Source organism: Anabas testudineus, chromosome 7 (genome assembly GCF_900324465.2).
Source record: "Anabas testudineus chromosome 7, fAnaTes1.2, whole genome shotgun sequence".
Lineage (NCBI taxonomy): Eukaryota > Metazoa > Chordata > Actinopteri > Anabantiformes > Anabantidae > Anabas > Anabas testudineus.
Window position 1 is genome coordinate 15,133,175 of NC_046616.1, and position 19,785 is coordinate 15,152,959.

General features: G+C 37.8%; 1 protein-coding gene and 1 long non-coding RNA gene across 2 annotated transcripts in view; both read left to right on the plus strand.

The window, feature by feature from the left end:
- Positions 1-9,883, plus strand: part of LOC113167329 (deoxynucleoside triphosphate triphosphohydrolase SAMHD1-like) — a 39,400-nt gene extending 29,517 nt beyond the window's left edge. Inside the window, exon 18 of the mRNA XM_026367856.1 lies at positions 8,551-9,883. Within this exon, the coding sequence (XP_026223641.1) occupies positions 8,551-8,556 (6 nt within the window). The 3' untranslated portion in view covers positions 8,557-9,883. The remainder of the gene's footprint in view (positions 1-8,550) is intronic.
- Positions 9,884-14,733: 4,850 nt separating this feature from the next.
- On the plus strand, positions 14,734-18,881 carry LOC113167332. Its single transcript, XR_003299272.1, has 3 exons — positions 14,734-14,897; positions 18,166-18,275; positions 18,806-18,881. It is a non-coding gene; the product is annotated as an uncharacterized LOC113167332 (long non-coding RNA).
- Positions 18,882-19,785: the final 904 nt, after the last annotated feature.

Below are 19,785 nucleotides of genomic sequence, written 5' to 3' on the forward strand. Positions count from 1 at the left end.
GACAAAGAGTAACAATCATATCACATAAGGGTAGAGCCGAGGGTGAGACCTGAGACTATGACAAATGCAGCCAACATTTTTATTGTTCACAAAACTTCTGTTCTATTTTTCGTGTTGGGCTACAGCTACTTAAAGGGTGATGTTACTTAAGGTCACAGAAAAAGTTGAGCTAGACCTACCTTTCATTCTGAATGACAGCAAACAATACTGACAGCAAAATAGGAGCAGATTATAAAGCAATTCTATACTCATGTACTTTTTAAACAACGGGTATTAGCAGTGTTCTTATAATACAAGTTTGTTGAAAAAGGTTTAATAAAATATGATGCTTTTATAGCTTAATTTACAGTTTATTTATTTATTTTTCCACATCTAGGACATGGACCCCTTTCCCACATGTTTGAAAGTGTGTGTCAAAAAGAAGACACAGAAGAAAAGAAGAAAACGGTAAAGAGCAATTCCATTATTTCTGATCTCTGAGATACTGTAATAACTAAATAAATGAAAAAACACAAACATAAACAACAGTTGTCAAATTGTCATTTTACAGACAAAATAAAACAATATAGACTTAAATTCATATTTATCTATATTTCAGAATTTATTATTAATAAAATATAGATTTTCAAATATTATGTTTAGTAGTTTTCCTCTTGTTTAAAATCTCTACCTGTCAAATAATGTACAGTATATAACTCTTGCGTATTACCTCCAAAATAGATTTTAACTGTGCCACTCATTTATTCACTGACTGTCTTTGAAATGAGAGCTGCAGTGTTTACTGTGTTGGAAGACACTGTGGTATTAGTAGAGGCTGTGATTTATTGTGTGTTCTGAAATATCCCAGTAAACTGTAAAAATAGGTTTTTTTGATAAGTGATTATTAAATAGATAGAGGGAAACAACCCTCCCTAAGCAATATTATTCAGAAAACACTCTATAAGCTCCCTATAAATTTCCATTTCTATTGTGATGACACCCAGCTATATTTACAGTATCTAAACCAGAAGGAACAAATCAATTACTCAAACTTCAAGCATGCTTAAAAGACATTAAGGCCTAGATGTCCTCTAATGTTCTACTTCTCATTTAAGTTAAGACAGTGGTTACTTTGTTTGGTCCTAAAAACCTCATGCATGATGTTTAATCATGTTGTTACCTTAGATGACATAACATTGACCTCAAGTAATACTGTGAGGAATCTTGGAGTTGTTTTTTAGGATATCTACTTTTTATGTATGTACATCATACATAAAAGAAATCTCTAGAACTGCCTTCATCCACCTGAAGAATATTTTCAAAATTAGGAGCAAAGTGTCTCAAAGTGATGCTGAAAAATAGTCTATGCATAATTATAACAATAATAGGATGTCCCAATAACCCCTTAGAAAGCCTCCAGTTAATCCAAAATGCTGCAGCGAGAGTTTAGGCTGTAGTTAGCAAGAGAGATCATATTTATTCTACATTAGCAGAATCCAGAATATAATTGAATCTACTTAAATACTTCTTCAAAAATAAAGCACTAATCAGGTTCCATCATATCTCAAAGACATCATAGTTTCATCTTTTACCAGCAGAACACTTTGTTCTCAGACTGCAGGTCTACAGTTTCTAAAAGTAGAGTGGGAGGCAGAGCCTGTAGCTGTGAAGCTCCTCTCCTGTGGAACCAGCTCCCAGTTCATGTTCAGGAGGCAGACACGCTCTCTACATTTAATACTAAACTTAAACCATCTCTTAACCATCTCTTACTTCTGCAGGTATAGATTATTCTGCTGGGGGACCTCTACTGATACACTGAGCTCCTCTCCTCTCTTCTATCCATCCAAATGCCACTGCTGCATGTTCTGCTGGATACTGTTATGTTATATTTTACTGTCCAAGTTAAATTAAATTAAATTGTACATTGAATTAAATTCAATTGAATTGAATTATACATGGAACTTCACACATTCGCCTTAAAAGAAAAGAATGATTAAAAAAAATATTTATACCTATGTTCTGGCCTAGTGTGCTGCAGTCATCTGTATTTATTTGTTACTTTCATTTTGGTATTATTAATTGATTCTAAATTGTTCATTCTTTGGCCTTTATGTTACTAAGACATGTCTGTTTCATTGTGATACTGCATCTTTATTATTTTTGAAGCTCTGATCATGTAGATTCTGTCTCCATATATTAATGAGTTGGTGTCTTGCAGCACGAGCAAATCTCTACTGAAATGTTTAAACACCTGGTGAAAGAAAATGGCCTGAAGCCGCTGATGAAGCAGTATGGCCTGTCTGATCTTGATTTAATCTTCATTGAGGAGATGATTGACCGTGAAGACAAAGATGGAAACGTCAGTTCTGTTTTTGTAACTTTGAAATCAGTCATTATTATTATTGTTTGCAGCTCATGTTAAATGCCACAACTGTGCTGTTATCTCCACAGTTGCGCTTTGAAGGTCGAGGAGAGGACAAGTCCTTCCTCTATGAAATTGTGTCCAACAAAACAAATGGTGTTGATGTGGACAAGTTTGACTACTTTGCCAGGTAGAATTTGCTGCTGCTGTAGAATCATTCACTTTTTGATGTAGACTGAAGACTTGTCTTGTATTATTCCCTCTGAATAATTACAATAGTCTCCAAATCATTGTACAGTATGCAGACCAGGATACTGACCAGTTGAACATAACAGACCTTTTCTTCACTCTGTCTTATTTCAGGGACTGTCACCACCTGGGCATGCAGAACAACTTTGACTATCGCCGTTTCCTAAAGTTTGCCAGAGTGTGTGAGGCTGAGGACGGCAAGAAACACATCTGCATTAGAGACAAGGTGCTGGAAATGTTGTGTCTGTTCTTTTAAAATCAGACTTTAAACAGCATTTATTGATCTAATTATTTGTGATTTAACTGTAGTCAATACTCTCTACAGGAGGTGTTCAACATGTACGACTTTTTCTACACAAGGTACTGTCTGCACAGACGTGCCTACCAGCACAGAGTGAACAAGGTTATAGAGATCATGTGAGTAACTATCCTTCCTATTCTGATACTATCCTCAATATTTAGCTTGGTCTCATTTCTGATGAATCTTATCATTATTTCTTCATGATTCACTCTCTTGTGTTGTATACAGTACTGGAATTTTAACTTTAGTACCCTGTTGAATATGTCAGTGTAGATTCATCCAGACTCAACTTCCAGATACACTTTTGAAATTCTAATAATAATGTAATTTGATTACTTTTCCAAAAAATAAATCCGAGGGCAATAAATCTAAAAGTTCAATAAAAACTAGACAGTATAAACCTCTCAGCAGTACCCTGGTTTCTGTCATACTGTCAAATGGTTTTTAAAATCCCTTCAACATAAAATAAATTAAGAGGAAGGATGATTTTAATTTTAAAGCACAAAAACCAAAACAAATCACAATAATCTGGATCACAAGCAACACACTGACTTTATGCATACTTATGTTTTCTTAAATCCCAATAATAATCCAGTAATGCTGAGACCTCTGGTCCAGATCTCCTCAGGATAAAACCTTCTGCAGTAAAAACAAAAAATGTTATCCACCTAAAGGAGCTGTTTTATAAGGCAGCAGCTACATACTGTACTGTAGCAGCATGATAGCCACAACTTACATTTTCTCAGTAACTGTAACAAATTGCAATTACATTTATATATATTAAATAACCTAACATTGTTACATGTAACTACTTAAAACCCAACACTGATAATATATAGTGTGTGTTTATTCAGGATAAAAGATGTTCTCTCAAAAGTAAAAGACATCAAGATTCATGGATTTGAGAAGACGCTCTTCGAATCCATAGATGACATGGCAGCCTACACAAAACTGACAGGTCTGTAGATGTTTGTAGTTATCCACTGTTTGTTTAAAGAACATTAAGACAATGGAAACATATTCTATCAGACTGCTGTTACAGCAATAGGTATTTTTGTTTACATAAATAGGGTTGTTGTCTCACAGTTTTCTGACATTAGTTACATTGGTATTAAATCTTGAAAAGGTATTTTAGGCTTTCAGACTCAAGTATAGCTTTAGCAACAGAAACGAAAAATATGTGTTTTTTTGTTTCACACGTATTATCAAGTTTGTCAGTGGGCTATAGCCTACATCTGAACCAAGATCTGCTCTGTTTTCCCTGTAGATTCTTTGCTTCAAGTCATACTCTTCTCTACTGACGAAAATCTGAAGGAGGCGAAGAAGATTCTGGCGAGAATCTGCTCTCGAGACCTCTATGTGTTCCTGGGTGAAACACTGGTTGCTGAATCCAAGGTATGAATCTTATCATATCTTTGTGTCACTTCAGTATTACACATCTGCTTTTCATGTCATTAGTTTGACTGTAGATATTAGATACATCTAGATGCTAACACCTTCAGTCACGTTCATATGACTGAAGCTTTCAGATATGAAGATGTCATCAGTGCGCTGCCGTAACAACCATTGTCAGAGAAGCTAACAGTCCATTTTTGTTGAGACGTTAGTTTTAAAACATTTATTTGCGACCAATCTGTCTAGACCACTCTATTAAAATAGCAATAGTAGCTTGATACCATCCCCTGGCATCTTCTGTCCTGTGGATGTGTCTGGGTGTCACATAACCCACATGTTCCCCTCCCAGAGTCGGTTGCTCTGCTCCTCATATTGCATTTTTTAAATTCTTTCAATTTAACCGTCATGGTCCATGTCTTTGTTTTATTTATGATTTCCCTTGTTTCGTAGTTTCTCCATTTTATTTATTTATTCATTTTCGGGAATACACTGTGTGATTTTGGGCTGTCCTAGATGAAAGATCATCAAACGTGACAATATCTTTTGTGTTGCCTCAAAAAAGGTGATTGGTTCAAAGACGGCTGTTATCTATCTACTATTTTTATTTTATTTTTAATCATGTTAATCTGCATATCTTGTTATCTAGTTTATAATCTGATAATTCTCAGTTTTATCATCGCTCTCATTTCATTAAAATAAATTTTATTTATCCTATCTATCTTTTATAAACAACAGACAAAGCCAAAAAACATAACGTCCAAATGAGGTGAACAGATGAGCTGTCTGCAGACTTTTTTTATTGCCTGTACTAATTTTAGCAGTTAAAAAGCTATATCTGACAGGGTGGGTGGTCCACCTGACATTAGTAATTAGTAACTTCTGCATGAATGATTTTGAAAATTATTGTGACAAGTAAAAAAGACAACAGCACACTTGAATTAATGGGAATATATCTGTAGAACTTGAATGGAGGATGAAACATTAATTTTTATTAGGATTGACAGCTGAACTAACAGATACATCACTAGGACTAATCTTATCCTGGTAGTTTCCTGCTCTCTATATTAACTTAATTCAGCCTAATTTTACCTTTTTTGAGGTAAAAATTAAGTGTTAGTCAAGACTAAATTGAGCTGGGATTACTGGATAATCCTGGTTTGGCTACATAAAATCTACATGGTAACTTGACTGAGTTTATTTTATTCTGCTGTTGTAGAAGCTTGTCAATGCTAAATTCGGGCAGGATAACTGGAAAATTACAGCTTAATAATTTTCTCTTGATTTTCCTGAAATGAGTCAGTAATGGACATTTTAGGATTAACCTACTTCCAGAAATCTGCTATTAACTCCCCCAACAGTGGTTATTATAGTTTCCAACACATGCATGCTAGTCCCCAAAAGAGTGGAGACTTTAGTACTCAAGCAACCAAAACATAATTTGAATTGCTACTGTTGATGATGTTTGTTTTTTTACTGTTGTCAGTAACAATTAATTTTCAAGGTACATATTAATACAAGTGAGTAGTAGTGAAAGAAATGAAAGAGGTTGATATGAGTTATCCACGTCATAGTCTTTTCCAATTTTTATTTTTTAATATTCTACTGTAACTTATGTTCCTTTAAATTAATTCAAAGATTTTTTGTTGTAAATTATGGTGTTTATATATGCATGTTGTATGTACGTCACATTTTCATTAAGGGCTGACCATGCCTAAGATTTGACCCTACAATTGCTCCTGCCCCAAAATCAGATTCATACCCTCATTATGAATGCAAGTCATTTTACACATATGAATTTTATTGGAAAATTACTCTTTAAAGGACTGGTTTAGATTTTTTTATCTGGTCTTATTACAAAACTGAGGTCCTTATACTGTCTATCCATCTCAGTAGCTGAAGATGCCTCTTTTCACCCATAACACAAGTATACAGTAAGAAATCTGGGTCAAAAACAGAGCCCTCATTCTGTGTAAAGACTGCACTCACACAAAACTCCACTAAACTAAAGTGAAGTGGTATCTTTCAGTGTATTTAAGACAATGTTTACACTTCACATTTCAAATTGTTAACATTTTTACCTTTAGGCATATTTGTGGGTGGCACATAAAACAGAAACATAATTTTCCAGATCTGATTTTATGTTTTTATATGTGGTTCTTGGGTCCAAAGGGTTGATGTTGTAGATCAAAATGAAAAAAATATTGTCTAAAAATATAGGTCGTGCTGTGCTGACAAAAAGATTGAAATCAGGGGGCAAAATGGCATATTGAACAGTTTTTAAAGTGATATACAAAGGTAAAAAAATAAAGAAATGTCTATCTCTAAACTCCTAAGGGTTAATGGGATTCTTTATTAATATACAGCTCAGCTCAAGTTTAGTGTATTTTTGCTTGGTATGAGGTTTGTACATCTCTGTCCTGAATTTGACATTTAATTAATGAAAGAGGCACTAAAGACAATAAATGAAAGGGCACAAAACCTACTAATTAACTAGAATTGTATAAATTCTCTGATTGGAAGAGTGTCTCTCAAAAATTGTCATGTTAAAGGGAAAACAGATCTTTACAAAGTAATCAAACGTGATTAAAACTACAAGACAGACAATTATTGTCCAGGTAAAACTGATCTCCGGGAAGACTGAATGGAAAACATGGGAAATGGAAAAGAAAGAGAAACTGGCTAAAGTCCTGCGTGACCAAAAGCTGAAACCAGAGGACTTTGAAATAGTGGTAGGTGCTTACCTTAATAATTTACTTAGGTAAACAGCACATAAGACAAAAATACAGAACATATGTACTGTGTGTGTGTGTATGTGTGCGTGTGTGTGTGTGTGTGTGTGTGTGTGTGTGTGTGTGTGTGTGTGTGTGTGTGTGTGGGTGGGTGTGTGTGTGTGTGTGTACGTGTACAGTGTGTATTTGCATCAGGGTATTGGGTGCCATACAGAAAAAGGAAAAATTATAATTAGATTATTAGATTATAACTACATCAATAATAGTAATAATAATGATGGCAGACAATGAAAAATGAATAGGGAGTTAGAAGAAAATAATATATTACAGAACTAAACAGAGGTGAAAATAACATTTGTAATGGCAACAAAATTAGTAATACTGATAATGGTAATAATGGTGTTGGGTGGATGACCAATAATAAACAGGTGAAATGAGAGAGACCAAAGTAATTTATTAATGGATTCCATGTTGTAGTAAAAGCAGATATATTGTTTTTATATGTAGTTAGTATTTTCTCTATGGTTATGTGTTGTATAAGAACATTTGTCCAGTGATTGATATGTGATTTTCAGTTTAAAAGAACTATTTCTTTGGTGGTTGATAAAGAAATTAACAGTGGGTTTCTATATTTAACTGGGAGATGGACAGCATATAGTATAGAGATGGAAATGTAGGGATCTGCTGTTCAGAGATGTGCACTGTTAACAGATGTGTTGGTTAATCCCATTTTACACATTTTACTTTGTGTATGGTGGGTTCTGTGTATGCTCTTGTATTGTATTAGTTGTAATTCAGTGTTGCTAGTCATAAAGAAAATGTTTTTGCAAATGTCTAGTAATTAATTTATTTATTACTGATTTGTAATATCGGGTTTTCATCATTGATGTGGAAAAATGCATAATTTACTTGTGACTAAAAACTTTCTGTGTTTTTTCAGAAATTTGATATAAACTATGGGATGAAAGAGAAGAACCCTATTGAAACTGTGTATTTCTACACTAAGAGTAACCCTCAGAAGGCAGTCAAACTTCCCAAAGAACAGGTTAAAACTAAAACAGTGACAAACATTTTTTAAATGTATATATTCATGCAACATCCTCTGTTAGGTCATTATTCTCTATATTAATCTGTGTTATTAAACTATATTCACTGTTATAATAATTATACTGCTGTCATTCTGTCAGGTGTCCCACCTTCTCCCAGACACTTTTTCTGAGACTTTCATCAGGGTTTACTGTAAGAAGACTCTTCGAACAGCTGAAAAGACACAATTAATGAACTGTTGCAAGGAAAAAATCTTTGAACCGCTACAGGTAATATTTACATCCAGGCTGTTAAATCTAGTAGAAATATAGGTACTCTGTGAGGCCATAGATCAGAGTTTAGCATTTCCTTTTTTATTTTATTAACAAACTGAAACATCTATGACACATCACCCTACACAGCTGCTTTAAATATAACTCACTGTATATCTCAGTAAAAATGCTGCAACACTTTTATTATTACTAATGTATTTCTCTGTGTGGTCTAAGAAATGAAGACTTCCAGTGAAGGCTAGGAAACACCAGAACGTGACCCAAACATCTGATCTGAAGATGTGGAAGATGCAGATCAGATTTTACAGCTATCGGTTTATTAAAATTTAAAATGATTTAATTTTGCAGGATAAAAACATTAATAAGCACAGCAAATTAGGAGGCGTTGGTCTAAACTATTTTTCCTCCAAAATGAAATGAGTAGAATGTTTTTGTTTTAAATTCATCTTTTTAATCATCTTTATTTAAGACTTGTTTCTCTATCTGCAACTGTACTCTAAATTGTATCACTGTTATATCATGTGTGTACCACAAACCTCTCATTATATCATATTGTTGTGAACAATCAACCAGACTCTCTTAATGTAGCAGTGTCAGCAGAGGAAAACCACTAGAAAATGTTAACAGTGCATCAGTCAGTGACCTGTCATCAGATCAATGCTGTACTGTCAAAGAAAGAGAGACATATATACTTCAATTAAACCAATTTCTGTATAATACTAAATTAATTACTTAATATAGGAAAAATCTAAATACTGGATAAATGGTGAAGGTCACAAATTGTCTTAATTCATTTGTTTGTGTCAATAACAACTAATATATTGGTGTGACTGTTTTATTAATTATATTTTCTGACATTAGCCATAAAAACAACATTTTACATTGATTTATACAGTAACGTTTGCTTTACTTCATCTTTGCATGAATGTAGAGCTTTCAAAAGACAGATCAAATACAGCTGTGCATTTTCTCAGGATTATGGCAACATTCATTTGTAGTTTAGTGTTTTAAAAACATTGTGTGGAATTTAGTGTGATTGTTAATGGTGTGAATCAACGTGAAAATCTGATGACATATTATTTAGAGTTTAGAGACATGTTTTTGTTTTGGTGGTTGTCATGGTTTCAACATTTATTGTTACTTAATCAGAGTTCATTTTCAAATTTTTAGTTAAATTGGCTTTTTAACTGGTGTCATTGTTTATTTAATCTTTATTTCTTTATTTTGTTTAATAACACACATACTCCTGTCAACACCACTACCACACTACCTTTAGATAGTAAAGTAGCTAAGAAATAAAAATAACAAGTAACAAACACACATAACTAGTAACTAACAAATGTTGATTTAATATTTATTCACACTTAACACACAGTTGGGAAATTATGTGTGTTTCTGTAGCCTTTTGTTTCTTAGAGATTTCACTTGTTTGCTGAATATCTTGTTTTATTTTAACATAGATTTGCATGCGGTGATTAACATTAGTATATTAGACAGATATTATATGTTAGACAGGTATTGTGTGCTTTGCCTTTAGGGTTAGGGTATATATATATATATATATATATATATATATATATATATATATATATATATATATATATATATATATTTATATATTATATCGATGATGAACTAGGTATTGGTATTGTCTTCTCTTTAAGGCTTCAAATGGCTATACTTCAGTTTGTTACAAACTCACCAAGTTGCTTTTTCACTCTGCAGACAGTGGACAGTTGACAATGACTATTAGCTGTTCTGTGCAAAGAAATAAAACTCATAAAGACAGTTTGGTTCTTGGGTTTTTATTTCACCTCTGACCACATTTTTCCTTAACAAAAACTTTACTTAAATGACTTAATGTCATTGTGTTTATCTCGATTATGATTGCACCTTTGCTACATCTCAGTATATGTGTAGTATTATGTGTAATGCATTTGGTTGGACAATATGATTATGGACCATGAGATGATAATCTCAGTTTAATTTAACCTGTTTTCATGCAACTGACATCAGGATAATGCTTAATGATTATAATGAATATCGTTAATGATTAGAAAATATGAGAACTCCATGTGATCAAATTTCTTAGTTCTGGCTTCAATCATGTACAGATTATTGTCAGGGGTTACTGGACACAGGCCCAGAGGCCCAAGAGATCTGTGGGTCTCTGCAGCAAATACTTTTAACTATAGGTTAATAAAACAATTACAAAGAGATGGTAGAGAGACAGAAGATGGTGAGGATAATGAGAAACAAAACTACAAACAAACCTGTAACATTTGTAGCCTTTTTGTTTTCCTCCATATGTTCATGTGTCTCTCTTGTCTTTTTCTTTCTTGTTTAATTTAGTTACACAGATGTAGCTCTTCTTCACCTGTCTGCTTGCTTCGTCATATTATTCATGTTTTGGCTTTGTTGAGAAAGATATTAGGAGTTATTGTCTTTTAAGTTTGAGAAAAGATGTGACACTTTTTGAAATGTTAATTAACCTTTCTGTGTTGTTGAAGTCTAGTCTATTGCAGTTGATTAAACAATTCAAATATTTCAGGTAGATCAGTAAGAGGACAGTGGCCAATCTCAAAGGTGTGTTCAAGATATAAAAGACAGGTAATAACCTTGGTTTGTTTTGTAGTTTTCTGCCATCTTCAGCTGTATTAAGCAATGTAATATAACAACTGTGTGACTGGAATTATTTCAGTATTGATAACAACAATAATAATAATTTATCATCATCAGACCTACATTAACCCTTTCATGCATGAATTATGAAAGCCACAGTCAGGATTTTTTTGTCAGTGCTTATATGACCCTTTGGGCATAAATAAACAAAAACTTTTTTTTCTTTTACTTGCAATTCTCAATGAGATCTTCACCTGTCCACGTGGACAGGTGGGGAAGCGGGGAAACATTTTCACAAAACCACAGAAAGAAATTATATCTCAAAGCTAAGAATTTTGTTACTACTGTTATATATACTAATAATAATTATAATATTTTATATATTTTTAACAGTTTCTAACACTGCTCAATGCATTGCAAAATCACTAAATTCTTCATTCTTGAACATATTCTATCAAAAATATTGTCAACGGCTATACAAACACAATTGTAAATGGAATTCAGCTGCATGGTCTGGTTTACTGAGTTGGGCATCATTTCACTAAGTCTATCTAGTATGAAAATTGCCAAAGCACCCAGGGCACAAAGCCACAAGACAGCGCTTGCAGATGTATTTGGTCTTTCTTGTGCATGCAGCATTATGGCATCTGTTTGCATTTTCAAAGGGCCCCAGTTCATCTGTGAGCTGGGGCCAGTGGTTTCCAGGGCCAAACCTGATCTCAGGTGGTGTCTTGGAAACTGCTCTGCGCTTGAAATGAGGAGGAGTAACGCTGGGTTTTCCTCTTGTGCTTGTACCTGTGTTTATTACTGCAGGAGCTACAGATGCCTTGAAATGCAGAAGATCCTTATTTTCCAATCCAGACATTCTGTAGAGGTGCCAGACATTCACAATGGTCACGTCCAAGAAGTGAAAGAACACTTTAACACCACTTTAACAACCCAGGGTTTGGGTTTTTTTGGAATATACTGCTTGAGGGACAGATGACCTTTGAAGGGAATGATCTGTTCATCAATCGATTGAAAATTTTCAGGATTGATTGCTGAATGGATGTTTTTCTCAAGTACATGTAAAACTGGTCTGATTTTGATGAGCTTATCAAGATTTGGTTTTCCAGACATAACTTTTATTTTTTTCTTTTGTTGAGCTTTTTTAGGTGGTGCATCCTCACCCTCAACCCCCTCAGCCTCCTCAGTTTCACTATCACTATTGGCTAATCCTTCTTTTTCTGGCAGCCATTCTTCATCACAGCTACTAGAATCATCCTCACTTGATCCAGATGGAATTTGGTCCACTGTCCTGCAGTCCTTTCTATCACGCTCTGCACTTGAACTCTACATAATACATAAACATTACCTATTATTCACATAAGAGAACTTATTTGATCTATATGAAAAAACAAGTTTTTGTTACAAAAATTGCTAATTACATTGTAATAGCACACAAAGATTGATTTCCAGCTAAAAAGGTACTGAAACTATATTATTTACAATATAAACAAAGTTCTGATAATATAATGAATTGTTGTTGAAATATAACGAGCAATGCATGACGTCCAAATTAGTGGACAGATAAATAATCCAAATTTCCTCCCAAGATAAAATCAATACTTTGAAATTTTAACAACAGTATGTGTCTTTAGGTAGTACTTGATGTCATCATATGTTTTTTTTACCTCCAAGGGTCTCCTCTTATAAAAGTATTGGCAAGATAGGTAGTAGATGAGGTAGTCGGCCCGTCCGGCTTTCCGTCGGACATGTTGGTTTCAAGAATTATTTTTGCACTGACCAGTGAGTGGCAGTATAACAAACTAACACACTCAACAGGGAACCCATCCTCATATGGGTGATCACATGCTGTGTAGGCAGCAGTCCAGTATAACAGTTAATGTCTTTTAAGTTAATGTGGAGTCCAGTTAGTAATTGCAGGCAGACTTGTTCCATTCCTGGACTATCGAGCGTTGAGTGGAGACCTCCTAGAAACGGCTTCCAACGTCCGCCGAGGCCAGGACAGACTTCATGGTAGCGTGTGACCAACTCCAGTCACCACACGCATCCCATAGGGCAAACGGTGGATAACATACCAGTTCACCATAATGCTCTACGTCCATGAGTCCTTCCCAAATCTATTTACAAAAATGCTTGACTAAATAAATAGGTTTTCAGCCTAGACTTAAATACTGAGACTGTGTCTGAGTCCCGAACGCTATTTGGAAGGCTATTCTATAACTTTGGGGCTTTGTAAGAAAAAGCTCTGCCCCCAGCTGTAGTTTTCATGATACGAGGTACTGCAGCCTGCATCTTTTGATTGAAGTAGGCGTGGTGGATCATAAAGCACTAGCAGTTCACTCAGACACTGCGGCGCGAGACCATTTAATGCTTTAAATGTCAAAAGTAGTATTTTAAAAGCAATGCGAAATTTCATTGGGAGCCAATGAAGTGTAGATAAGATTGGGGTGATGTGCTTGTGTCTTCTGGTTCTAGTGAGGACTCTTGCTGCTGCATTCTGGACTAACTGAAGCTTGTTTATGCACCTGGTTGAACAGCCAGACAGTAAGGCATTACAGTAGTCCAACCTAGAGGTGATGAAAGCAAGACAAATTTTTCTGCATCATTTAGTGACAAAATATTCCTTATCTTGGAAATATTTCTGAGGTGAAAGAAAGCTGTCCTGGTGATGGTATCTAAATGAGCTTCACATGAAAGACTGGAATCTAGAATCACACCAAGGTCTTTTACTGTTGCACTAGATGTAACAGAAAGGCCATCTAGAGTTATGGTGTGATCTAAAATCATGAAAATACTGTTTAAAGCTTAAATTGTATTATTACCTGAAATAATGATAAGTGATTTAACAGAATATTTTTTGGTCTTTATTTTGAAAGTACAATTTCACCCTTTATAAGACAATGTAAGTGAAAATTCAATAGTTATAGTTAAATATAAAAAAAACTAAAAATACTGACAATACTATCAGAAACACTATTGAAAACAGTACTGTGAGTGAACACAGGTGTGTCCAGTTTGCAGGGAGTGGCAGAGACGCTGTGGCAGATACAAGGAGCTCAGACGCTGCATGAAATGGTGTGGTTAAGCTGGAAGTGGTTTTCACAATTTAAGGGAATCCTTGCAACATCCTACAGGTCTTGTATTGCATTGAGGCTCTGTAACATTTTATATATATATTTAGAAAGGAAGTGTTTATAGAATATTTAATAAAGTTAGCATTTTGTATATTGTGTACACTTGCACTTGCAATTGAGTCTTGAACTAATTTACCAGGCACAAGTCAAAACTTCCTAATCAAACAGCTCAAAGTATTGCTAAAGTTTTCACAGAGTAATGTGTGTGTCATTTTGTGGTGCCATGTAATATTCACTGGGGCCAAGGTCATAACTTTGAGTCTAATCTACTAAAAGAAGTATGTCAGCTTTTGCATTTTATGTCATTTCAAACATCCCCGTATCATCCCCAGTCAGATGGGCTCATTAAGTAACCACACCTTTATGTCCATGCTCTCTCTTTTTGTGGAAGATAATCAGCTGTATTTTGATGCTCTTCTGCCTACTGTATGTGATGTTGGCCTATCGTGGTAGCGTTCATGCTTTTCTTGTACAGCAAATTACACATGGTAAACTTTATTTACTTTCTGTTACACATACAATGGATGAGTATGTGTTCATAGGGAGGCACCAAGCCAGTGCTTCAGAGCAACACAAAGCATCCAATGATTTTAACTTTTATTACTACACTGAGGGAGCTGTTTTAGATGCAAATTAAGAATAAATGGTGTGGTGTGTGTTGAAAGCTCAGACTATGCTGAGGTAGATACAAGGAGCTTAGACGCTGCATGGAATGATGTGGTTAATCTAGAAGTCTAGCCTTGTGTGTGATGGTGTGGACTGCTTTTCACAATTTAAGGGAAACCTTGTAACATCTTGCAGGTATTGACTCAGACTCACTGTAATATTTCACATAAAATGTTTGCAGAATATTAAATAAGAATTGTCTTTTTTGAAAGGTGTCAGCAGCGAGTGAAACCACCCGCCGCGAGGGATGTTGAACCCAATTGCAGGAACCGGGTAACCAGAGTGAGTGGAGACCGACTGGAGAGTGTTGGCTTCAGACGGGAGACATGGAAGGCCGGGTGAACCCGCAGAGCCAGAGGGAGTTGCAGGCGGACCGCCACCGGATTCACCACCTTGGAGACAGGGAAGGGGCCAACGAAGCGAGGCGCCAATTTGCGGCACTCAGTCCGGAGGGGTAGGTCCTTGGCGGAGAGCCAAACCTTCTGACCAAGTCGATACAGGGGGGCAGCAGCACGGCGTTTATTAGCCCACTTCTCGTAACTGCGGACAGAGCGAAGGAGGACAAATCGGGCACGCTGCCAGGCTCGGTGACATCTCCTGACTAGAGCAGAAGCCGAAGGTACCAGGGTCTCAGGGTCCAGGCTCGGGAACACGGGGGGGTAGATACCCATAGACGACTTCGAATGGAGGCCGGCCGGTAGCAGAGGAGGAAAGGGAATTGTGGGCGTATTCCGCCCAGACCAGATTCTCAGCCCACAGGGAAGGATCCCGACCACAGAGCAGTCTCAGTGCCGTCTCCAGCTGTTGGTTCAGCCTCTCTGTCTGGCCGTTCGTCTGAGGATGGAAGCCAGAGGAGAGGCTTACAGAGATGCCCAGGAGGCGACAAAACCCAGTCCAGAATCGCGCCACAAACTGAGGACTACAGTCCGAGACCACATCGCGGGGGAGGCCTTGTAGGCGGAACACATGTTGGAGGAGTGCTTGAGCCGTTTCCTTGGCAGAGGGGAGCTTGGGCAGTGGGACGAAGTGAACCATCTTGGAGAAACGGTCCACGATAGTGAGAATGATTGTCATGCCCTTGGAGGGTGGCAGGCCGGTAACAAAGTCCACAGAGATGTGTGTCCATGGGCGGAGAGGAACAGGAAGGGGGCAAAGCAAACCAGCAGGACGTCTGTTGGAGGGTTTATTCTGGGTGCAGTCAGGACAGACAGCGACGTACTCTCTGACATCTGCCCGCAGGGTAGGCCACCAAAACCTACGTTGCAAGACAAAGCAGGTCCTAGCAGCCCCTGGGTGACAAAAGAGGCGAGAAGCATGACCCCACTGCAAGATCTTAGCCCTGAGGGCTTCTGGGACGAACAGCTTCCCCTCAGGACAGGAGGAGGGACCTGGTGCAGACCTCAGAACATCCAATACCTCTTGTTCGATGTCTAGCCTGGCTGCCCTGAGACGAGCTGAATGAGGGAGGACAAAGGCAGGTTCTTCTGTCACGGTGCTGGGATTGTATAGCCTGGAGAGCGCGTCAGCTTTGCCGTTTGTGGTACCTGGAAGATAGGACAAGGAGAACTGAAAACGGTCAAAAAAGAGAGCCCATCTAGCTTGTCTGGGATTAAGCCTCTTAGCAGTTCGAAGGTATTCCAAGTTCTTATGATCCGTCAGAACCTGGAAAGGCTGACTGGCCCCCTCAAGCCAATGTCTCCATTCCTCCAAAGCAAGTTTCACTGCAAGAAGCTCTTGATCCCCAATGCTGTAATTACGTTCCGCTGGTGTTAACCATCTGGAGAAAAAGGCGCAGGGGTGTAACCTCTGGTCTGAGACAGAACGTTGTGAGAGGACCGCTCCTGCCCCAGTGTCAGAGGCATCTACCTCCAGAATAAACTGGAGCTTGGGATCAGGGAGAGTGAGGATGGGAGCGGAACAAAAGCTATCTTTGAGCGACTGAAATGCTTGCTGGGCCTCTGGACTCCAAGTGAAGCGAACTTTGGCGGAGGTGATGCGGTGGAGAGGTGCTGCTATGGTACTGAAGTTGCGAATGAACTTTCTATAGAAGTTTGCGAATCCCAGGAACCGTTGGACCTGTTTACGGTTCTCAGGGGTAGGCCACGAGGCTACTGCTTGGACCTTAGTGGGATCCATCTGGACCTGGCCCGCTGAGATGATGAACCCGAGGAAGGATACCGTAGGGACATGAAATAAGCATTTCTCTGCCTTGACAAAAAGGTTGTTCTGCAAGAGGCGAAGGAGAACTGGCCTGACATGGGACGAATGCTCGGTCTCAGAAGGGGAGAAAATCAGAATGTCGTCAAGATAAACAAAGACAAATTTATTCAGCATATCTCCCAGCAAATCATTGACCAAGTTCTGAAACACGGCAGGAGCATTGGAAAGCCCAAACGGCATCACCAGGTATTCATAGTGGCCAGACGGTGTGTTGAATGCTGTCTTCCATTCATCCTCCTCTCGGATTCGCACCAAATTATAGGCATTGCGCAGGTCCAGTTTGGTAAAGATCTTGGCATCCTGTAAGGGTTCAAAGGCAGAGGACAAGAGAGGGAGAGGATAACGGTTCTTAACAGTTATCTCATTGAGACCACGAAAGTCTATGCAGGGCCGAAGGCCCCCGTCCTTCTTACCAACAAAAAAGAATCCTGCTCCGGCTGGAGAGGAAGAAGGACGAATCAGGCCGGCTGCAAGAGATTCAGATATGTAGGAGACCATGGCTTTCTGTTCCGGAGGCGAGAGTGGGTACAGCCTGCCCCTAGGAGGAGTGGTACCAGGGAGTAAGTCTATGGTGCAGTCGTGTGGCCGATGAGGAGGTAAAGAGGTGGCCCTAGACTTACTAAAGACTGCTTTAAGGTCCAAATACTCAACTGGGACCCTGGACAGATCAGGAAATGACTCAGGTGGTTGGCAAGGTAAGTGTAGCTCTGGAACCGCCGACCTGAGACACTCGGAAGAGCACCGGGAGGACCAACCCACAATCTGACCCGAGGACCAATCTACATGGGGGTTATGTGTAGTGAGCCAAGGGATCACAAAGAATTCTATTGTCAGAGAGGCCAGACTGAGATGGTTTGGACATGTTCAGAGGAGGGATAGTCAGTATATTGTTAGAAGGATGTTGGAGATGGAGCTGCCAGGCAGGAGGGCAAGAGGACGACCAAAGAGGAGATATATGGATGTCTTAACAGAGGACACGAGGTTGGCTAGTGTTAGGGTAGAAGATGCCCATGATAGAGTTAGGTGGAGAAGGATGATTCGCTGTGGCGACCCCTGATGGGAAAAGCCGAAAGAGAAGAAGTTATATTAGATAATAATAACTAGTTATATTAAATAATAATTACTAATAATTATCAGATCTAAGTTGAAGGCATCTCTTAGAGACAAATATCATCTCTTATAGCTTGAAAAGACCAGAGATGACAGCGTCAGTGGAGCAACACACAGTGGACAGAGTCTGTCACTACCTGGAAGAAGAACTAGGACTTGAAAATTTGCAAGTAAAATTGAAAGGTTGGTTTTATTCTGACATTATACTTTGTTTTTACCTCATGTCTGCTTTGAGTATCAGTGCAGCCAATTCAATATCAATTTGGACAATGACACAATTTTCACCATCATGACTTTGTATTTCACAAACAGATGAAATGAAGATGTGTTTAAAGTTAATGCTGTCAGCTACACTTTGATGTAGGCTTTGTTGAAAATGTATCATGATTTTAGTGACCTAAGCCCCCAGTTTCAGGGGCTCAAAAGTATTTGGACAATCAGATGCACAGCTGTTGCATGGCCTGTGTTTTTTTCATCTACCTCAGTAGTAGAGGGAACAACACAGAGCTTATGTGAATACGTAACAAGAGTAAATACAGAGAGTTTATCACGGTCAACAACTGTGCTGCTTTAATTTTCTCTATTCTTTATGCATTTGTTGTCATTAGAGCTAATATCATCACAATCATAATACTAAATAAAACCAAAATTGTCATAATAAATACATGTAATGTATTACAGGACTGCTATTAACTGTTTCCTCTTTTACCCAGAACATTACATCACTGATAACAAACTGCAAAGTCTCACAGCTGATGATCTGAAGAGCATGGGCATAGAGTAAGTGTTTGCCTATGTTGAACCACATTGTAATCTTCAATTATTATATTTTCTATGGTGCTCTTCTATTTTTATTTTCTTTTTGTCTAGAAATCGTAAGGATCATTTAAAAATCCTAAATACTATCAAGATGGTGTTGCAGATCAAAGACCCATCCAAGATACAGAAGCTGTCAGTATAAATGAAATGGAGGTGCGTTTACTGATGTTCTGCTTAGTAATAATTGGACTGGATGTGTCTAATTAATTTTTTTTATTGTTGTCTTGTCAGGTGTTTAATGATTCTGTCCATGGACACATGGAGTTTCACCCTCTCCTTGTCAAAATCATCGACACGTCTCAATTCCAGAGATTACGATACATCAAGCAGCTTGGTGGAGCTTATTTTGTTTACCCTGGAGCAACTCACAGTCGCTTTGAACACTCTCTTGGGTATGTCCACATAGTGTTTCCTCCAAATTCCTTATCATGGGTACATTAAGAGTTGCTATTTTTAGTGTTTTAGCAGGATATGTGTGATAACTGTTGACTGATTGGTCTGAGAGTCTCTGAGAGAATCTCATTGATCAAAAAGACATCCTTAGTGTGCAGATTGCAGGTCTTTGCCATGATCTGGGTGAGTGCAACATTTTTATCATTAAGTTGTTAAAAGTCACTTAAAAGAATTTGAAAAATCTACAACCAGACTCAAAGAGAACACGACTGGTTAAAACTATTCATTCATTCATTCAGTCATTCATTCTCATCCGCTTATCTGGGGCCGGGTCGCGGGGGGAGCAGCTTAAGCAGAGATTCCCAGACTTCCCTCTCCCTAGACACCTCCTCCAGCTCTTCCGGGGGGACACCGAGGCGTTCCCAGGCCAGCTGAGAGACATAGTCCCTCCAACGTGTCCTGGGTCTTCCCCGGGGCCTCC